The sequence below is a fragment of the Marmota marmota genome, unplaced genomic scaffold (genome assembly GCF_001458135.2).
Source record: "Marmota marmota marmota unplaced genomic scaffold, marMar, whole genome shotgun sequence".
NCBI lineage: Eukaryota > Metazoa > Chordata > Mammalia > Rodentia > Sciuridae > Marmota > Marmota marmota.
Window position 1 is genome coordinate 3,104,995 of NW_025999880.1, and position 19,646 is coordinate 3,124,640.

The 19,646-nt window shown below is 33.7% G+C and overlaps 1 protein-coding gene across 6 annotated transcripts in view; it reads right to left on the reverse strand.

Moving 5' to 3' along the window:
• Brip1 (BRCA1 interacting helicase 1) overlaps nucleotides 1-19,646 on the reverse strand; it is a 160,861-nt gene that overhangs the window by 37,181 nt on the left and 104,034 nt on the right. For all 6 annotated transcript variants that reach the window (XM_048788186.1, XM_048788195.1, XM_048788181.1 and 3 more), the window contains 2 exons: nucleotides 6,907-7,066; nucleotides 5,451-5,572 (listed from right to left, as the gene is read on the reverse strand). In XM_048788186.1, coding sequence (XP_048644143.1) covers nucleotides 5,451-5,572; nucleotides 6,907-7,066 — 282 coding nt within the window. The remainder of the gene's footprint in view (nucleotides 1-5,450; nucleotides 5,573-6,906; nucleotides 7,067-19,646) is intronic.

The following is a 19,646-nucleotide window of genomic DNA, read 5'->3' on the forward strand; positions in this document are numbered from 1 at the left end:
GGGGGGGGGGGGTACCAGGGATTGAATCCAGGGGTGCTTAATCACTGAGCCACAACCCCAGCCCTTTTTTATATTTTTTATTTAGAGACAGGGTCTTGGTGAGTTGCTTAGGTCCTTGCTAAGTTGCTGAGGCTGGCTTTGAACTCACACTCCTCCTACCTCAACCTCCCAAAACACTGGACTTACATGTGTGTGCCACCACGCCCGGCCATCTAATATTCTGATAAGTGAAAACAGTTTAATGTGTGCTGTATATTTATTAACTCTGTCATCCTTTAGGGCAAGGACTGTGTCTTATAAAATGTTTACAATGCATGGAAATCTAGTATGACAAGTGTGTGTTTGTTGGAGACAATATGATGTAACAAAATTAAAGTAGATGCTTGTTTTTTCAATTAGGAATGTAATTTTCTTTTTTCTTTGTTATGAATGTAATTTTAAAAGATTGATTAAAATAATATATTCAAAGCTGTTTCCAAATTAAAAAGAAACAAAACAAATCCAAATAGCTATTATAGGCTAATACTAAAATAGATATTTAGATCACTACTTTAATTTAATTTAATTTTATTTTTTAATATTTATTTTTCAGTTTTCGGTGGACACATCTTTACTCTGCTGAGAATCAAACCCAGCGCCCCGCGCATGCCAGGAGAGCGCATCACCACTTGAGGCACATCCCCAGCCCCACTACCTTAATTTTAAGTAGTTTCCAAATAAAATCTACTTTGGGGTATGGGGATGTAGCTTAATGACAGAGTAAGCACTAGCCCAACCTGCAGATCCCTAGCACTTGGAAAAAAAAAAAAAAAACAACTTATTTTGGAAACTAAACATACCATACTGCTAAAACAAAACAAAACAAAAAAAATTATTACCTGAATACCTTATTTCCATCATTATAAAAGCACTTCTGACAATGAATATTACTATCAAATTTTATTAAGCCAATTATAAAAAGTTTAACATGCTACTTCATCCTTTTTAAAGTATAAAATTTTTTACCATGTGCTTAGTTTATTAATTTTTTTTCTCAGAGTAAAGGTACAAAACTCACAAAGGGAGAATATTTCTATTCTAGTACTAGATCATCTTTTTTTTTCCCATTAGACTACCTTAAGGAATACAAAACAGAGTTACATTTTAAAATCTAATATTTTATTTTATCATGTCTCACAAACTATGTCCATGTTACCAATTTGAGATGTGGGTGACTAAATCATAATGTTGAAGGCTTTTGTAATTATAATTGACCAAAGGGTTTGCTTTAAATACCCACTAAATAGGCAGTCTTATTATACTGTGACTTAATTGCATTAAAAGAAAACAACTTCTCTTTTAGTTATACTTTTCCACTGACATCTAATCATATATGCCTTGGTTCACTCTCATGCCCCTCAAATACTTCATTTTAATGCATAGAAAGTTTTCTTTTTAACTATTATACGATTAAGTATGTTCTTATAGAATGATCAGAAGCATCTGGGAAAGGTAGAAGAGAAAAAAATCCTCACTGGGAAAGTTAGCTTAATGCTTGCCCTTCAGAGTGGCCCATTATCAACATTTCATAGTGGGTTTCTTTATTTTCAGGTCCCTGAGGTATGTGCAATAAATTACGACTTGAACTAAACAAGTCACACTTGGCTCCAAAATGAAATTTTCCTACCTCTATTTTCTAGTCCCCAAGGTGGGAAGAGGAAATCCTGGTCACAGCCAAAGAAGTCGTATTTTTGACTCTAACATACATTTTCCTGCTTTTCTAAAAGCCAAACTCTGCTATTGAGACTCTAAAGTCTTAAGTTAGTATTTTAAACTGTAGTTTAATTTTTACTTCCATAATCTTTCTTAAATTTAAGAAAAAAAGCGAATATCATCAAATTAATGTCCCTGTCTTCTTTTTCCCACTCAAATCATTTTTCACTGATCTGAACCTTTTAAATGTGAAATAAAATGAAGTGGGAAAAATAATACTAAAATAGGTTGTTTCAATTCTATAAGATGGAATATTTAAATGTTCACTTCTAAATAAATTCTATTATTTTTGTATGTTAAACTGAGTATTAATGTAAAAGAAAATGTAAAAGTTCTAGCTTAAAGTCCAGTAATTTGAAGCATAGTTTTGGAAAAAGCATTTATGGAAATAATTTAGTTTGTCAACTCCTTTTACAGACTACAAGATGGCAGATACATCCTAAGGTGACACTTTATTTGCTCTTCCCTTAAGTGAGGGTAGAATTTTGACTTCCTTCTGGCCAACAGAATATGGCAAGAGTATGGGACAGTCATTCCCTTAAATTAGGTTGTGTTATATGGCAAAGGGATGGGAAGTAACTCTCATGATTAGAAGTTATTTAAGATTCTGTCTTAACTGACTGGTGTTAGAAAGTATCCTGTTGGTCTTGAAGAAGTAAACTACTATAAACTTCTCTTCTATCCCATAGGTGCATACAAATAAATATTATCAGTAACATGTTCTGCCTAGCCACTTCATAAATGTGTGATCTGTAACAAATGATTGTTGTTTTAAGTCACTGAATTTTAGAACTGTTACACAGGAAGGATTGGTCTATACACATGGTAATAAGAAATACACTTCCCTTGCATTTCTCTCTTCCTGTCCCTGGATGCTACAGCTTAGACTATTCTTGGGTCCACCATATTTGCACCTTTTGGGAAGCACTAGGGGAAAACCTTTAGAACCACCCTCTTCTTCTCTATCCAGAATCCAATGACACTTCTGCTTTGTGATTTTATGCAATTGAGCCACTGGGATTTGGATAAGCAGAACAATGACAAGTAGGATCATGACAGAACTGTCAGAGCAGGTCACCAGTGTTAGTTTTTTTTTTTTTTGGCTGCCATAAGGTGGGCAATTTATTCTACCATGGGAAAATTGGGCAATTTCCCTTATCATAAGGTAAAAGTAGAGAAAATGGAAGGTAAAATGCCATATTCATAAATACACCTTTTAATTTTATGAATTTTTGTAAAAAAAAGAATAACAATAAATATTCTCATCATGTTTTCTTAAAGCTTTTATTTTTAATTACAAATTATGGAAAAAGTTAAAGTCCCCTTTGATAACTATTTACAGTATCATCCCCATCTTGTCTCCTCAGATGTAATCAGTACTGTAAGCTTGATGTGAATCTTTCCAAGCTTCACCATTTTGTAAGTGTAATATTAGTCAGTAATATTTGACAGTCTACTATCAGTCATAAAGCTTATCCTCTTTTCCAGCTCTCAAGAACTCACATAGGTTTGAGAAGTAGAAGGATTAGCAAAAATGCAAAAACTAATTCCAGAGGAAAAAAATGTATATTTAAGTTATTGGAGCACAATTCACAATAGCTAAACTGTGGAACCAACCTAGATGCTCTTCAGTAGAGGAATGGATTAAAGAAAAATGTGGCATGTATACACAATGGAATATTAACAGCAATAAAAGAATAAAATCACGGCATTTGCAGTTAAATGAATGGTGTTGGAGAAGATAATGTTAAGTGAAGTTAGCCAATCCCAAAAAAACAAATGCTGAATGTTTTCTCTGATATAAGGAGGCTGATTCATAGTGGGGTAGGGAAGGGGAACATGGGAGGAACAGACGAATTCTAGATAGGGCAGAGGGATGGGAGGGGAAGGTAGAGGGCATGGGGTTAGCAAGGATGGTGGAATGTGATGGACATCACATTGGTGTGAACATACTTTATATACAACCAGAGATATGAAAAATTGTGCCATATATGTGTAGTAAGAATTGTAATGCATCATTTATTTTTTTAAAATCAATTTAAAAAATTTTAAAAAGCAAAAAAAAAAAAGATATTGGAATAACTTGTGGTATAAAGAGGAAAAAGGATTCTCCCACTTTAACAAAGCAGCAATAATGCAATAATGCAGTCACAGAGTAAAATGATAAGACATCAGAAAACAACAGTATCAGTGTCAATAGCAGTACTATCAGTAGCACTAGTGTGGGAACCCAGCACTAATGAATGTTGTTGAAGCAACAGTTTTCTAGAGTAGATGAGAACTGTTTCACCAGTATCAATGAAGGCAGAATAAGCCATTTTAGAATAGAAGTCATAGCCCAGCATGTGGCCATCAGTGCCCTCAGTGGTAGCACAAGTAGTTGGAGAAAGGTAGTAGAAGCTACCAAAGCCAGTAGAGGCTGAAAGGATTACATTATGAATTCTCAGGTGGGACTTTCAAAAGTTCTAAAGAGGCCCAGAGGGTACCAGAGGAGTCATGGCAAATAGTCCCAGAACCAGATCTGAACATGAATGAGCATTGTTTTAGTCAGCTTTTTCACTGCTGTGACTAAAAAGACCTGACAAGAACAATTTTTGGGGAGGAAAAGTTTATTTGAATGGTCACAGCTTTAGAGATCTCAGTCCATAGACAGCTGGCTCCATTCTTCAGGGCTTGAGATGAGGCAGAACATCATGGCAGAAGGGTGGGGCAGAGGAAAGTGGCTGGAACTCCCATTTGCCAGATACAAAATACATATCCCAAAGGCACTCCCCCAGGGACCCACATCCTCTAGCCAAAACCCCACCACCTTCAGTTACCACTCAGTTAATCTCTTTCAGGAGATTAATTAATTGATTGAGTTAACGTTCTCATAACTCAATCATTTTGCCTCTAAACCTTGCATTGTCTCACACATGAGCTTTTGGGGGGACACCTGATATGCACTATCTAACCAGTTGAGAGCCAGGATGGAAGAGGAAAAGCTGCAGGGGGAAAACTTTATATGGTTCTTCCTTGTAGAGCTGACAGGTTTCTGATACTACCGCCTTTAAATATCAGACTGCAGGGTACTTTGACCTTGGAATTCTGAGACTTGTACCAGAAGTCTTTGGCCTTAGACTGGATCATCAATATTCCTAATTCTAAGGCTTCCAGCTTTGACCGAGTCTTGAAAACAGCCTTTCAGTGGCCACTGTGGAACTTTCCAGCCTCTGTTAGCCATTATTTTCACCTCTCTGCTTGAGTATAATTTCCTGGCCACAGCATACAACACTTACCTACAATCAGAGTACAGTGGTGTTACTGGGGTGAAGTGGAAGAGATCAGAATTTGGTGGCAGCTAAAATTGTGGAATAAGTAGGGCAGTGCATTATAGAGAGGACCCTAGAATTCCTTGGGGGATTTATGAGTCTAGAGCGAAGAGCTTATAAAACCAAAATTATGGGGCTCTACATCAAGCATTTCTGATTCAGCAGTTCTGAAACAGAGCCTAAAAAACTGTATTTCTACTAAGTTCCCTGGTAATACTGGTGCTCCTGACCTAGGACCACAATTTGAAAATCACATTTGTCAAGCAAAAGATAGTATGAGTTAAAAATAAAATAAACATTTTTCTACTAAACCTTTTTCAGATTCTTCATAAAGATAAAATGAAGATACAAGAAAAATGTATACTTCTTAAAGCTTTGATGGCCTACCTGTAGATCTTTGACATTTGGAAAAGGAATTCCTATTGTTATGACAGCACGGGCATTGTCATCTGAGAAATCCAGACCCTCACTCACTTTACCACGACAAACTGCTATTAGCAGGGCTCCATCTTAATCAACAGAAAATAAACATTTTTAAATAGCATATTCAAAATTCTCAGAAATAGCTTATTCTTGACATTTTGTAAAGACTAATTATTCTTCATATTTTAGGAGATATACTGTTAAAGTTCACTGTCTTAAATAAATAAGGAAAATAAGCTGGGTGGTGGTGCATGTCTGTAATACCACCTACTCAGGAGGCTGAGATGGGAGGACCTCAAGTTTGTAGTCAGCCTCAGAAACTTAGTGAGGGTTTGTTTCAAAATGAAAAAGGGCTAGAAGTATAGTTCAGTGCTAGAATGCTCCTGGGTTAAGTCCCCAGTACCACAAACAAATAAATATAAAGTCTGCGAATGTAGCTCAGTGATAGCTCAGTGATTGAACCTTGGTTCAATCCCCAACACTGCAAATAAATACATCCATACAAACAAAACAAAATTAGATGCAATATGGTAGTGAACTAATTTACAGCTGTGTCTCCCAGATAAATTATGCAATAAAACTATACCAGAGTAGCAATTGTGTATGAACTGAGCAAGTATGAACTAAAAATTGAAGTTTCAATCATCACCTTTTACCACCACAAAGTAAAAGTCTCAGAACAATTTAAATAACTTATTTGTACTAATTATGAGACTGAATAAAAGTGCTCAAAACACTATATGTACTGTTAACATTAAAAGATATTGACAATTATAGTATTTTCATTGCTGCATTGTTCATAAATTATTGCTATTAGTCCTTCACATAAAACTGTAGGGAAATTCTCAAGCCTGGAAACTGAGTCCTCAGTTATTTTTTATTTATTTATTTTTTTAGTTGAAGGTGAATACAACACCTTTATTATATTTATTTATATGTGGTGTTGAGGATGGAACCCAGGGCCTCACACATACTAAGTGAGTGCTCTACCACTGAGCCACAACCCTAGTCCCCTCAGTTATGTTTTGAAAACTCAAAATGAATCTTATTTAATAGAATATAAGCAAAAAGTACATTATTTGCATAAAAATATATGTTCCATCTGGCTAGTAAGGAAATATTTATACATATCCTGACTGCCTTCTTGCACAAAATATTTCAGTTAGTGTAAGGAAAACCATGGGATACTGCCTGATTGCACGTTGTTTCTTAAAGTGGAATTGGCACACACAAGTGAAAATATCGTAGGAGGATAATTCCAAACAAAAGAATTTCTTTTTTTCTTTTCCTAAGATTATAAAATATAAATTTTCTCCTAACTGCAATTCATTTAAAAATACAAGAAATGAAATTCTAATACCAACTTCTTACTTAATAATAAAAATATTTTGTCATTGACCATGAAATAACGTCTAGTTACCTTTCTCTCCTTTATACTTGATTGAGTCATAGTACACCTGCAACAATTCATCAAAATCAGTTTTTTCTCCTCCTTGTGGTTCTACAATGACTGTCTTCACCAACTCCAGATTATGCCACAAACCAGTATGGAGCCAACGTTCTCTTAATTTTTCTAATAGCTAAAACAGGGAAAGATAAAAAGATTAAACTTTTGTGTATTCAGCTGAACAAATTTACCATTTTTTATTCGTTTAAAGCTAATATGACTATAATGTAACCATGGGAAATGTATTAACCTTTCAGTGACTTTTCTCATCTATAAATAAGGTAAGCAATATCTCATTAAAGCTGTGATTGGTGAAATTCCTAATAAATATTATCAGCTGCTTCTGTTAACAATACTTTTGCCATTAACACTATTGCTGCTGCTGCTGCTGCTACTACTATTATTGCATTGTGGTGATTTCACAAGCCGAAAAAAAAAAATTACTTCTGTTAGAATTGTTTTTTTTCCCCACTTGTGGTGCTGGGGATTGAATTCAGGGTTTTGCACATGCTAAGTATGTGCTCTTCCACTAGCTACCCCCTCAAACTCTAATGTAAATATATTTTAAATTATTTAAGTCTTAAGGAAAAGTTCCTTAATATTCTTAACCCATCTTAAATGAAGATTCTTAAAATGATTTTACGAAGTACATAGGCAATTAAGCTCACTGTTTGAAAATGGGATCATCATTAATAACCCAAATCATTATGTGGCTCAGCGGTAGAGCGCTCGCCTATTACATGCAAGGCCCTGGGTTCGATCCTCAGCACCACATAAAAATAAATAAAATAAAGGTATTGTGCCCAACTACAACTAAAAAAATAAATATTTTAAAAAGGTGTTTAAAAAACCCAAATTGAATAGATATATAAATTGAACATATTTTAATAATAGAATGTTAGAGTAAAAATAAATAATACAAAGTTATTGAAAAAAAAAGGAAGCCCAACACTAAACCTCATTCTTAAAAAAATACATGGATTGCAGAGAATCATCTTTAGATATGAATGATAAAAAACTTCACAATTCAAAACATATGAATGCAGCAAAGGCAACATTTAGAAATACTCTTACAGCTTAGAATACACTTATTTAAAATTTTTGAAAATAAAAGAACTACATTCTTTTCAAGGAGCTAGAAAGTGAAATAAAACAAATACAAAGTAGAAATAACAAAGACAAAAGATAGATACATGCAAAAGACAAAAGCCAATGGTACAGAGTATAATTTAAGCTCAATTATTTTACCCATTGTTGTATGGCATGTGTTCTATACCATGTGGATCAGTTTTTACAATGTAGGAAAAAAAAAAAAAAAAAAAACAACGCAAATTCCCTAAAGAATGAAAATAAACCCATTTTTGTAAGATGGTAATGTAGGGTTATCATCAATCTAAAAGTCTTCCATTTTGAGTACCTCATGAATTGGCTATTAGAATCTGCTTTTGGATTGTGTCCTGTTTCTGAATCAAAGTCTCTCAGTGCTTACAAAGTATAGGCAAACAAAACAAAAAACCAACTCCTGACAGTATTTAGAGCAACTGTCACACTGGATTTTCAAGGAAGACTGAAAGAATCAAAACATTCATTGAAATTTATTAAATTATTTAAATTTCAACTAAAATTAGAAAAGGATAGTTGAGAAAAGCATAAAGTATCTTGAGAATATATAAAATCAGATGAACTACCATGAATTTGCATAACTATTAATACACAATGGAATTTTATCCATGATATACTGTTTTTCCTATATCTGAAAACATTGACAACATTTCATCTTTGATTCATTGATCCTGGAATAACAACTTTGAACACTGTAGTTCACAAATATTCAAGATCTGGAGAAAACCCTCTCATGCTACTTGGGTAAGATAATTAGGTTAATAACTCCAGGATATATACCACAACTAGATTAGAGAATTCTATTTTTAAAAGAAAGTTTGAGAAATAACAAAGAATTAGTTCAATGTGCAAATTTTCCACTAAAGAAATCCGGCGTAGATATTTTTCCCATTATATAGAAAATAATTCAGAATATTAGGGAACTAAACATGATTTAAAAAATGTAAAAGCAGGCATGATAAATCCAATTATTTCATATTTGTTATAAGAGTTGATTTCTTTTTATTTCTAAAAGAACTTCAGAAATTTATGCACAAGCAAATGGTCAGATTCATAAATAAATCTTGAACACAAAAATAACAAAGCACAATATGCAATATTGATTCCATTTTTAAATTTTTAAAGAAATATAAAATGTTTACATATTACTGGGTCTTTAAGAAACGTGTCTGCAAGATAATACTGTTGAGTTCATTGATATATCTGAGTTACTTCTAGCTCTAAAGTTTGTTGATTCTAGCTAATTTTTAAACAAAATTGTCAGTAAACTATATGTCAGGGATTAGGCAAGAACAAAAAGAAGAAAGTAGAAACACAGACTATATTTTTCTAATATTGGCCTAGAGGTTTGCATTACAACTTTAAAACTTTATTGTTAAATATAACTGGATTAAATATCCCAATCAGAAAACATAAAATTGCTGAACAGACCAAAACCTGATCCATAGATAAGTGACTCACTGTAGATTCAAGGTCACAAATAGGCTGAAAGTAAAAGGCTGGGAAAAAAGATATTCCTTATAAATAATAATTAAAATAAGGCAGGGGCAGCAATACTGATGTCATCAATTAAATAGATTTTAAGTCAAAAACTGTCATGAGAGACAAAAAAAATTACACGAGGATAAACAAGTTAATTCATCAGGAACATTTAACAATTATATATGTACCCAACATCAAAGAATCCAAATATTTCAAGCAAATATTGACAGAACTGAAAGGAGAAACAGGAAGCTACATAATAAGGGGAGATTTCAATGTCGGCCTCTGATAAGAGATAAGACATCCAGGCAGAAGATCAATAAGGAAACAGAAAATCTAAACAAATCCAGAGACCAGAAGGACCTACCTAACAGACCTATGCAGAACATTTCTCCCAGCTGCAGTAGAATATACATTCTTCTCAACTGCATACAGAATGTTCTCTAGTATAGATCACATTATGTCACAAAACAAAATTTTAAGAAGACTAAAATCAATATCATGAATCTTTTTCAACCACAATGGAATAAAAGTAGGATTTAAAAGAAGGAAGAAAACTGGACAATGCACAAATATGTGGAAATTAAGCAGAACAGTTTTGAATAGTATGTGCATGGCTTGCAAAAAAAAAAAAAAGCACTTTGCATGATATTATCCAGTTCCATCTATTTACCAGCAAATGCCATAATTTCATTCTTCTTTATGGCTGAGTGAAACTCCATTGTGTACTTATACCACATTTTCTTTATCCATTCATCTGTTGTTGGGCACCTGAGCTGGTTCCATAACTTGGCTATTGTGAAATTGCACTGCTATAAACACCGATGTGCCTGTATCATTATAGCATGCTGATTTTAGTTCTTTTGGAATTTTAAATACCAAGAAGTGGGATAGTGTGGTCATACCATTCCTAATCTTTTGAGGAATCTCCACGCTGCTTTCCAAAGTAGTTGTACTAATTTACAGTCCCACCAAGAAGTATGAGTGGACCTTTTTCCCCACACTCTTACCAGCATGTATTATTATTTGTATTCTTGATGATTGCCATTCTGACTGCAGTGAAATGTGAAATAAACCAGACTCAGAAAGTTTAGGGTTGCATACTTTCTCTCATATGCAAAAACTAGAGTACAATAAGAAAAAAAAGTGGGGAAGGATCCCATGAAAACATAAGGGTGATCAGTGGAGTACAGGAAGGGAAGAGAAAGAGAGGGAACAACAGGAAAGGGGAAGAACTGCAGAATGATATTGACCAAACTATGCTATGTATATGTATGAACATACCACAGTAAATTTCACCTTTATGTATATTGTGAAGCACCAATTTAAAAAACTCTATAAATAAATAGAAGGAAGACCAGTAGAGTAGAGGAAGGAGAACAGAGGGAGGGAGGAGGAGAGTGAAAGAGAAAGTACTGGGGACTAAAGTGGAGAAAATTACATTCCATGCATGTGTTGTTATATCAAAATGAATCCCAAGATTATGTTTAACTATAATGTACTAATAAAAGCATTAAAAATAAATTTTAAAAAAGAAAATAATGAAATTATCTTCAGACCAACAAAAAAGGAAACGCAAGATACCAAGTTTAAGTATGCAACAAAAGCAATACTAAGATGAAAGTATATAGGAGTATAAATGCATACGTTAAAAAAGAAAGAAGATCTCAAGTAAATAAATCAAAGGTATACCTCAAGGAACTATTAAAAAGTTAGCAGAAGAAAGGAAATAAGAAGATGAGAACAGAAAATAGAAAAATATAAATGAATAAATCAATGTTATTTTTGAAAATACCAATAAAATTGATTAACTAGACTAAGAAAAAAGAGCTTAAAATTAGAAAAAAGGGAAATATTACAAATGATGCCACAGAAATAAAAAAATTTTTAAGAAATTAAAAAACAATGTCCTAACAAACTGGATAACCTAGAAATTGATGAATTCCTAAAAACGCATGATCAGCTTTTGGTAAAAAGCTGATCTTGAAGAAAGTCTGAGAGATCTTTACTTAGTAAGATTAAATTAGCAACAAAGTGTCCTACCAAAGAAAAACTTCAGTGATAAAGTCAACCAAACACTTAAAGAAAACCTAAAACAAATATAGATTTCATGCAATCTATTAAAATCCCAATGGTTTTTTTGCATAAGTCAAGAGGCAAAAATACATTTAACATTACTATCAACAATGCATAAGGATTCTTCTGATTTTTCAACTTGCCAATACTTGTTATTTCTTGTGTTTTGATAATGGCCTTTCTAAGAAGTATGTGGTGATATCTCATTGGTTTTAATTTGTATCTCCTAATGATTAATGATGTTGAGTGTCTTTACATATACTTGTAGACCATTTCTGTGTCATCTTTGGAGAAATGTTTATTCAAATCCTTTGCCCATTTTTTAATTGGGTTATTGATTTGGTACTGAGTTATAGGAATTCCTTATATGTTTTGGTTGCCATTGTAGAAAACAAAAGGAATAAGAAAGGAATAAAATATTATACTACCAAAAAAAATCAAATTTCTTTCAGCAGTGTTTTGCAGTTTTTAGTATACAAGTCTTTTACTTAGTTTATTCTAAAGTATTTTATTCATTTTAGTGGTGTTACAAATGGGATTGTTTCCCTAATTACCTTTTCAGATGGTTTATTGTTAGTATACAAAAATGCAACTGGGGTCTGGGGTTGTGGCTCAGTGGTAGAACATTCACCTAGCACACATGAGGCACTGGGTTCGATCCTCAGCACCACATAAAGATAAATAAATAAAGGTATTGTGTCCATCTACAACTAAAAAATATTTTTTAAACTGCATCTGATTTTTGTTTATTCACTTTGTATTCTGTAACTTTTCTGAATTTATTAGTTCTAATAGTTTTTTAAAAATATTTTATTAGTTGTTGGTGGACCTTTATTTATTTTTATGTGGTGCTGAGAATCTAACCCAGTACCTCACACATGCTAAGCAAGAACTCTTTCACTGACCCACAACCCCAGCCCCTCTAATAGATTTTTAATGGATTCTTTAGATTTTCTACATCTAAGATCATGTTGGCTATAAACAGCAACAATTTTACTTCTTTCTTTCCTACTATGATGTCTTTAGTTTCTTTTTCTTGTTTAATTGCTCAGTCTAGGACTTCTAGTATTACACCATATTTAAGGGTGAGAGGCAATATCCTTGCCTTGTTACTGATCTTGAAGGAAAGTTTTCATCTTTTTCACCAGTGACTATATTGCTAGCTGTGAGCTTTACACATATGGCCTTTATTTGAGGTAATTTCCTTCCATACCAAGTTTATTGAAAGTTTTTTTTCATCATGCAAGAGGGCTGAATTTTTTCAAATGCTTTGTCTATGTCTACCAAGATAATGAATGACTCAGTCTTTTCACAAATAGAACTGGGAACACAAGATAATGACATGCCAAATAAAGTTAGATCTTGTCTTTACAATATGCACAAATTAACTCAAAATTAATAAAAAAACCTTGGTATTAAGAACTAAAAATATAAAACTAACAGAGTAGTGAATACTCAGATGTTCATCTTATTGTTATTACTTTAAATGTCCACATTGCACTATATACCCACATTATATTTCACAGTTTTAAAAAAAATCAAACTACATTACTCTGCTCTTAATATAAATAAGAGGAGTGATAAGAGTGGATACATTTAGGCTACTAATAAAGTAAGCCAAAGATAAAGGTGGTTTGAATTATAAAGAGTTAAGGAAAAAAAAATCTAAAACTTGATAGGAAGGTAAAAAATACATAGCACAAATTTCTACAAACAGAGGAAAAGATTCCACTACAGATGTATCTAAGGAAATGCATTTTGTTGAATTTACCATTTATTATTAAGACCCAGACATAGTGGAATTTCATTTTAACTTGTATATTTTTGTCCAGTAGAAAATCAAATTATTCCTCTCCAAGAGAAAAGATAACACCAAAGGTTACAGTTTACTGGCCTACAGCACATTAACCTGTCTTGTATTCAAGGCCAGTAATCTTATATTCTATTCTTTTATTAAACTGCCTAAAGTATATTGTTCTTAAAATGTTTTCTGAATTGGCCTTACCATCATGTTCATTTCCTCATTAATCAGTGAGTTTAATAAAATCTCTGATGTCTCTACTTTTCATGTGAGTCATAATTTTACCTTTTTTTAAAAGGCCATAGAATTATACCATAAAGAAAACAGATTATAAAAATATTTAAAATTTTGGGCTAGGCAGTATGGAGATTCCTGGGAAAGCTGGGAATGGAACCACCATTTGACCCAGCTATCGCCCTTCTTGGACTATTCCCTGAGGATCTTAAAAGAGCGTACTATAGGGATACTGCCACATCAATGATCATAGCAGCACAATTCACAATAGCTAGACTGTGGAACCAACCTAGATGCCCTGCAATAGATGAATGGATAAAAAAAATGTGGCATTTATACACAATGGAGTATTACGCAGCACTAAAAAATGACAAAATCATGGAATTTGCAGGGAAATGGATGGCATTAGAGCAGATTATGCTAAGCGAAGCTAGTCAATCCTTAAAAAACAAATGCCAAATGTCTTCTTTGATATAAGGAGAGCAACTAAGAAAAGAACAGGGAGGAAGAGCATGAGGAAAAGATTAACATTAAACAGAGACGAGTGGGGGGAGGGAAAGGGAGAGAGAAGGGAAATCGTATGGAAATGGTAGGAGACCCTCAATGTTACACAAAATTACATATAAGAGGTTGTGAGGGGAAAGGGGGAGGGGAACAAGGGAGAGAATTGAACAACAGCAGATGAGGTAGAGAGGGAAGATGGGAGGGGAGGGGAGGGGGGATAGTAGGGGATAGGAAAGGTAGCAGAATACAACAGTCACTAATATGGCATTATGTAAAAATGTGAATGTGTAACCGATGTGATTCTGCAATTTGTATTTGGGGTAAAAATGGGAGTTCATAATCCACTTGAGTCAAATGTATGAAAGATGATATGTCATGAGCTTTGTAATGTTTTGAACAACCAATAAAAAATAAATAAATAAATAAATAAAAAATTTGGGCTAGGGTCGTGGCTCAGTGGTAGAGCGCTCACCTAGCATGTGTGAGGCCCTGGGTTCAATCCTTAGCATCACATAATAATAAATAAATTAAGGTATTGTGTCCTACTACAACTAAAAAAAAATAAATATTTAAAAAAATATATTTAAAATTTAAAATGAAAAGGTAGTTGGACTGGACAAAATAGGAAAGGAAGAAAAAGGTTCACAGATACCCCATTGGTATCTGAGTAATCCAAATATAGATTATGGTATCATTCACTCATATAGTCCACACTGAAAAAGGGCCAACATTAGAAGGAAAGATTACAAGTTTGCTGCCTTTAAGATACCTGAATTGAAATGTTGGTTGAATAATATGGGTGTGGTACTTAGGAGAAGTCAGAAATAAATTATAAATTGGGAAAACAAGATAAAAGGTGAAACTAAGAATGCATATAAATGAAATCAGATACAGAAATGGGTCCAGGGCTGGGGATATAGCTCAGTTAGTAGAGTGCTTGACTCATATGCATGAAGCCCTGGGTTCAATCCCCAGCACGAAAGAAAGAAAAAGAAAGAAAGAAAGGAAGGAAGGAAGGAAGGACCTTATCTTTTCTCTTTCTCTCATATTGCACACCTAGTTCATCAACAAACCTGCCAGCATTACCTTCAAATTATAGCTAAACTTCAAACAGTTCTTATTATCTTCACTTGTAAAACTAAGTCTAAATCATTCAATGGCTTCCTATTGCATGCAGAATAAAATCTAAATCCTTACCACGCCATGATTTTACCCCAACTATATGTCCTATTCTCCTTCTCTTACCCCAACACTGCTACAGTCACACTAATCTCCTAAATGCACATTATAATCAGGCCCTCTTCTACCTAACATTCCCTCTGTCTGAACATTCTCTCTTCCTCTCCTTTAGACCTTTATTCAATCTTACCTTCTCAGACAGGTCTTCTCAAAACATCCAATTAAAATTCTAAACCATCTCCTCAAGTGCCCAATATTGTCTTTTCTTCTTTCCTTGTTTTTGTTTTCTACATAGCACTTATTACCATCTGTATTAGTGCTCTTGGGCTGCCATAACCAAAATATCACAGACTGGGTAGCTTAAACAACAGAAATTTATTTCTTACCATTCTGGAGAATGAGAAATATAAAATCAGCATGTTGACAAACTTGATTTCTGGTGAGGGCTCTCCATCTGGCTTATAGACAGTGGCCTTTTCTCATGTTTTTTCCTCTGTGCTTGAGTAAGGGAGCTCTCTGGTGCTACTTCCTATAAGGACGCTAATCCTATCAGATCAGAGTGCCACCCTCATAACCTCAGTTAACTTTAATTATGTTCTTAAAGGTTCCATCTTCAAATATAAATACACGGGGGTTAGGGATTCAATATAAGAAAAAATTTGGTAAGACACATTCAATTCATAGCATCATCTAACATACTGGTACCTTTCTGTGTATCTGTTTCTCTCTCTCTCTCTCTCTCTCTCTCTCTAAGAGGACAATAACTTTTGTTTGTTTTGCACACACCTGATTGTCTGGTACCTATAACAGTACCTGACAGGTAATAAATACTCAATAAATAATTATTAGATGAATTTAATAAATGAAGAAAAAAGGAAGGTCCAAAATAATGGAAAATTGGGAAGGAGAATAATGAAAGGTAAGAACAACTATGAAATCAGGAACCAAAATCCTTAAAAAAGAAGACTATTTGGGTGATTTGTAAGATAACCAAAAAAAGAAAGAAAAAAGAGGAAAGAGTGACAGGATTATAAGAATGTGCTCAAGAGACTACAGTTTTTAATTAATGAGTCCCAAAGCTTTCCACTTCCTTCCTTCCTTCTTCCTCCCTATCTCTCTCTTCTCTCTCTCTCTTTCCCTCCCTCCTCCCCTTCTTAATCAAGAAGAAAATACATATGTAAAGGTTCACAAAGCACAATATGGAGTAGATAGGATACTAAATCTGAGGTACTATAAGTTGTGAGAGGCAAAAATGGTCATGACAGCAGAGTGGCACACTCCCAGTGGCTCTGGAGGCTGCTTCAGGAGGATCACAAGTTCAAAGCCAGCCTCAGCAATTTAGGAAGGCCCTAAGCAACTCAGTGAGACCCTGTTCCCCCCCCCCAAAAAAAGGTGGGGATGTGGCTCAGTGATTGATTGCCCCCGAGTTCAATCCCTGGTACCAAAAAAAAAAAAAAAAAAANGCATAAAGGATAAAACATTTAAGTTAAAAAAAAAAAAAAAAAAAGCCATGACTTAAAAGAACTGACAAGGAAGTGGAATATTCTCTGGGTATGTCCAGATTTTAGTTCAGGTAAAGAAATATAAGGAATACTTTGAAAAGGGGGAAATTTGATGGTTATGAGACAATATTTACACAGAGTATAATGTGTTTATTTCAGTCTCTTCAGTGGAGGTTTTTCAAAAGTACTTTAAAAGCCTTCCATTAAAAACTTCACATGTGAATTGGGAGTATAGTTCTATAGCAAAAACATTTTGATTATTTACTTGAAAACGGTCTATAACAATTTTTCAATTTCAGATAACAGAATATTTAGTTCAACAGCTCTTCCAATATCATTGGAGGTAACATTCACATTGCATATTTATACAGCTGAATTATTTCTCTCTTATCAGAAAAATTACAGTAATAACTAAGCATACAAATAACTCAAACAATTATTAAATTCTCTTAAATATTCTAACCAGGTACCTAAAAATAAAATAAGTTAAAGAAAGTACACTGACACAGAGCTGTCTCTTAGGCCTTTAGGGCTTACATATGTGAAAAATATGAAATCTGTTACATACTATTTTATTTACTAGCTCATAAAGGGTAAATACTATCCATACAGAGAGACTAGCCAACACATAATGATGGAGATGATTTTAATTCAACAACTGGTGTTCACATTACTTGAACTTGTTAATCTCAGAGGCGAAATTTTTTAAAGTTAAATCTCACAAATTAAAAGATATACTTTGGAATGTCTTATCTGGACATTGTCATTTTACTTTTTCAAACTTCTTTCAAAACCAGTATCTCACTAGGGAGGCAATAAGTAAGAATGCAAACTAGTGGGGAAATCCTGCATTTGCTCAATGTCCATAGCTTTTACACAGTTCCAGATGTTCGGTACATTAATAATACACTAACTCAAAGCCTCTTTTTGAAACTTTAGAAAGTGCAAATTGCATTAAGACCTCTTTGCCCTCATTAATGGTATTGTTACAATCCCAGACCTCTGGAAAATGTTTTTTGGCATGTGTTTAACTTTATAATATTGCCATTTACTCACTTTAATAGCTAGTACTCAAGTCTTAATGCTTTTAAATAGTTCTGCCAAAACAGACTACCATCTTTTGTAATCTTTTCACATAATTTATTTCATAGGTGAAATCTGTCATATTTTTCCACCTAAAGATGATTCTTAACTATTGATTTCATGAGATATTAATATTTGAGAAATGTTTATTTAGTTGACATATACTGTAGGTGGCGTAAGTTGGAAATAAAACACAGAATATTTTAAATAGTAATCAAAATGAAAAAATAAGTATTTTTTAAAATAAATTTTTGCTTATTTAAAAAATAGGCATATTTTTAATTTTTTTTTCTTTTGCTACTGGGTACCCAGGGGTGCTTTACCACTGAGCTATATCCCTAGTCATTTTTACTTTTTATTTTGAGACAGGGTCTTGCTAAGTTGCTGAGGTTGACCTAAAATTTGTGATCCTCCTGCATCCCAAGTCACTAGGATTATAGGCAAAGCGCCAAACTATTCTTAATTCTTGCTCTATTCAAACAAATATGAGAAGGCAAAAAATATTATTTCCATTGAAACACTTTCCTATTTGGTTATATATGACATAGTATTTATACCTCAAGAGGCTGGGTTATATTTCAGCATCAAACTCTCAATAAATATACACACAGTCACAGACGTGGTGGAATAATATGGAAGAATCCTGCCTTGAAGTGAAAACAAGATCCTTTATGGGTCTTGACAACTAAGTGGAAATGAAAGAAAAGGAGCATTCTCTCAAAAATTAGTTAAATGATTGAGGACTGTGAAAACATTAGATCTGCACTCCTGATAACACATTTATTTTTAGTCACTTACTCTTATATTTTAATAAAACTATGCAATGATATTTATAATACAAATTTTTAAAAATAGAATCTCTATTAAAAAAACCCTCACATTTCATTGTGACTATCTACTTTTTGAAATCTCTTAAACAGAAAACAGCAAGAATCAATATCTACTTACATATGGAAGAAATTCTGAACTCTTTGAAATGTGATTTCTGAATTTTTGTTGATTTATCAACATAATTGGATCATCCATGTCTAAAGTAACCATTTAGTTATTTTTACACATTTGAACAGTTTTGCTATTTTAGAGTCAAGAAATGTTGGCTTAATAAATGTTAGTTGATACATGAATGAATAAATTTATTAACACACATTCAACTATATGCTTCATTCTCTGCCTGAGCAGATTAAGTAGAGACAAACCAGAAAACAACCAATCAACCATAACAGTATGTCTATACTTCTGTAAAAGGCTACAATTGATGTCAACTACAATGAGGTCAGTACATTTACACTATTGGAATCTAGATAGACTCTAAGCTGAGAGAAGCAAATGAATAATAAGCAACCACTACAATATTACCTAAAAGCTACTGCTTTGAAGTACTGTCAGCCTACATCTGCTATAAATCTACTGGCATAAAAATTGAAGGTGTAGGTATAGAGATCCAACATGGCAGCGAGAGGGGAGGCAGCGCTTTCAGTACCTCCTCAACAACGGGGTCAGAGAGACGCATGGATACGCTTAGATTCGACCTGCTGAGAAACTCCTAGCAAAATTCCACTAAAGAGAGACCGGCCGGGAATCAGTAGGATTTTTGGAGGTGACAGTTTGCGCTAGACGAGTGAATCTCCGCCACGCAGCGCAGAGGAGCAGTGCAGGGACTCTAGGAAGAGGTCTCTCGCCAAGCCTTCATGAAATAGCGAACCGGGAGCTGAAACCAACCACAGACAGAC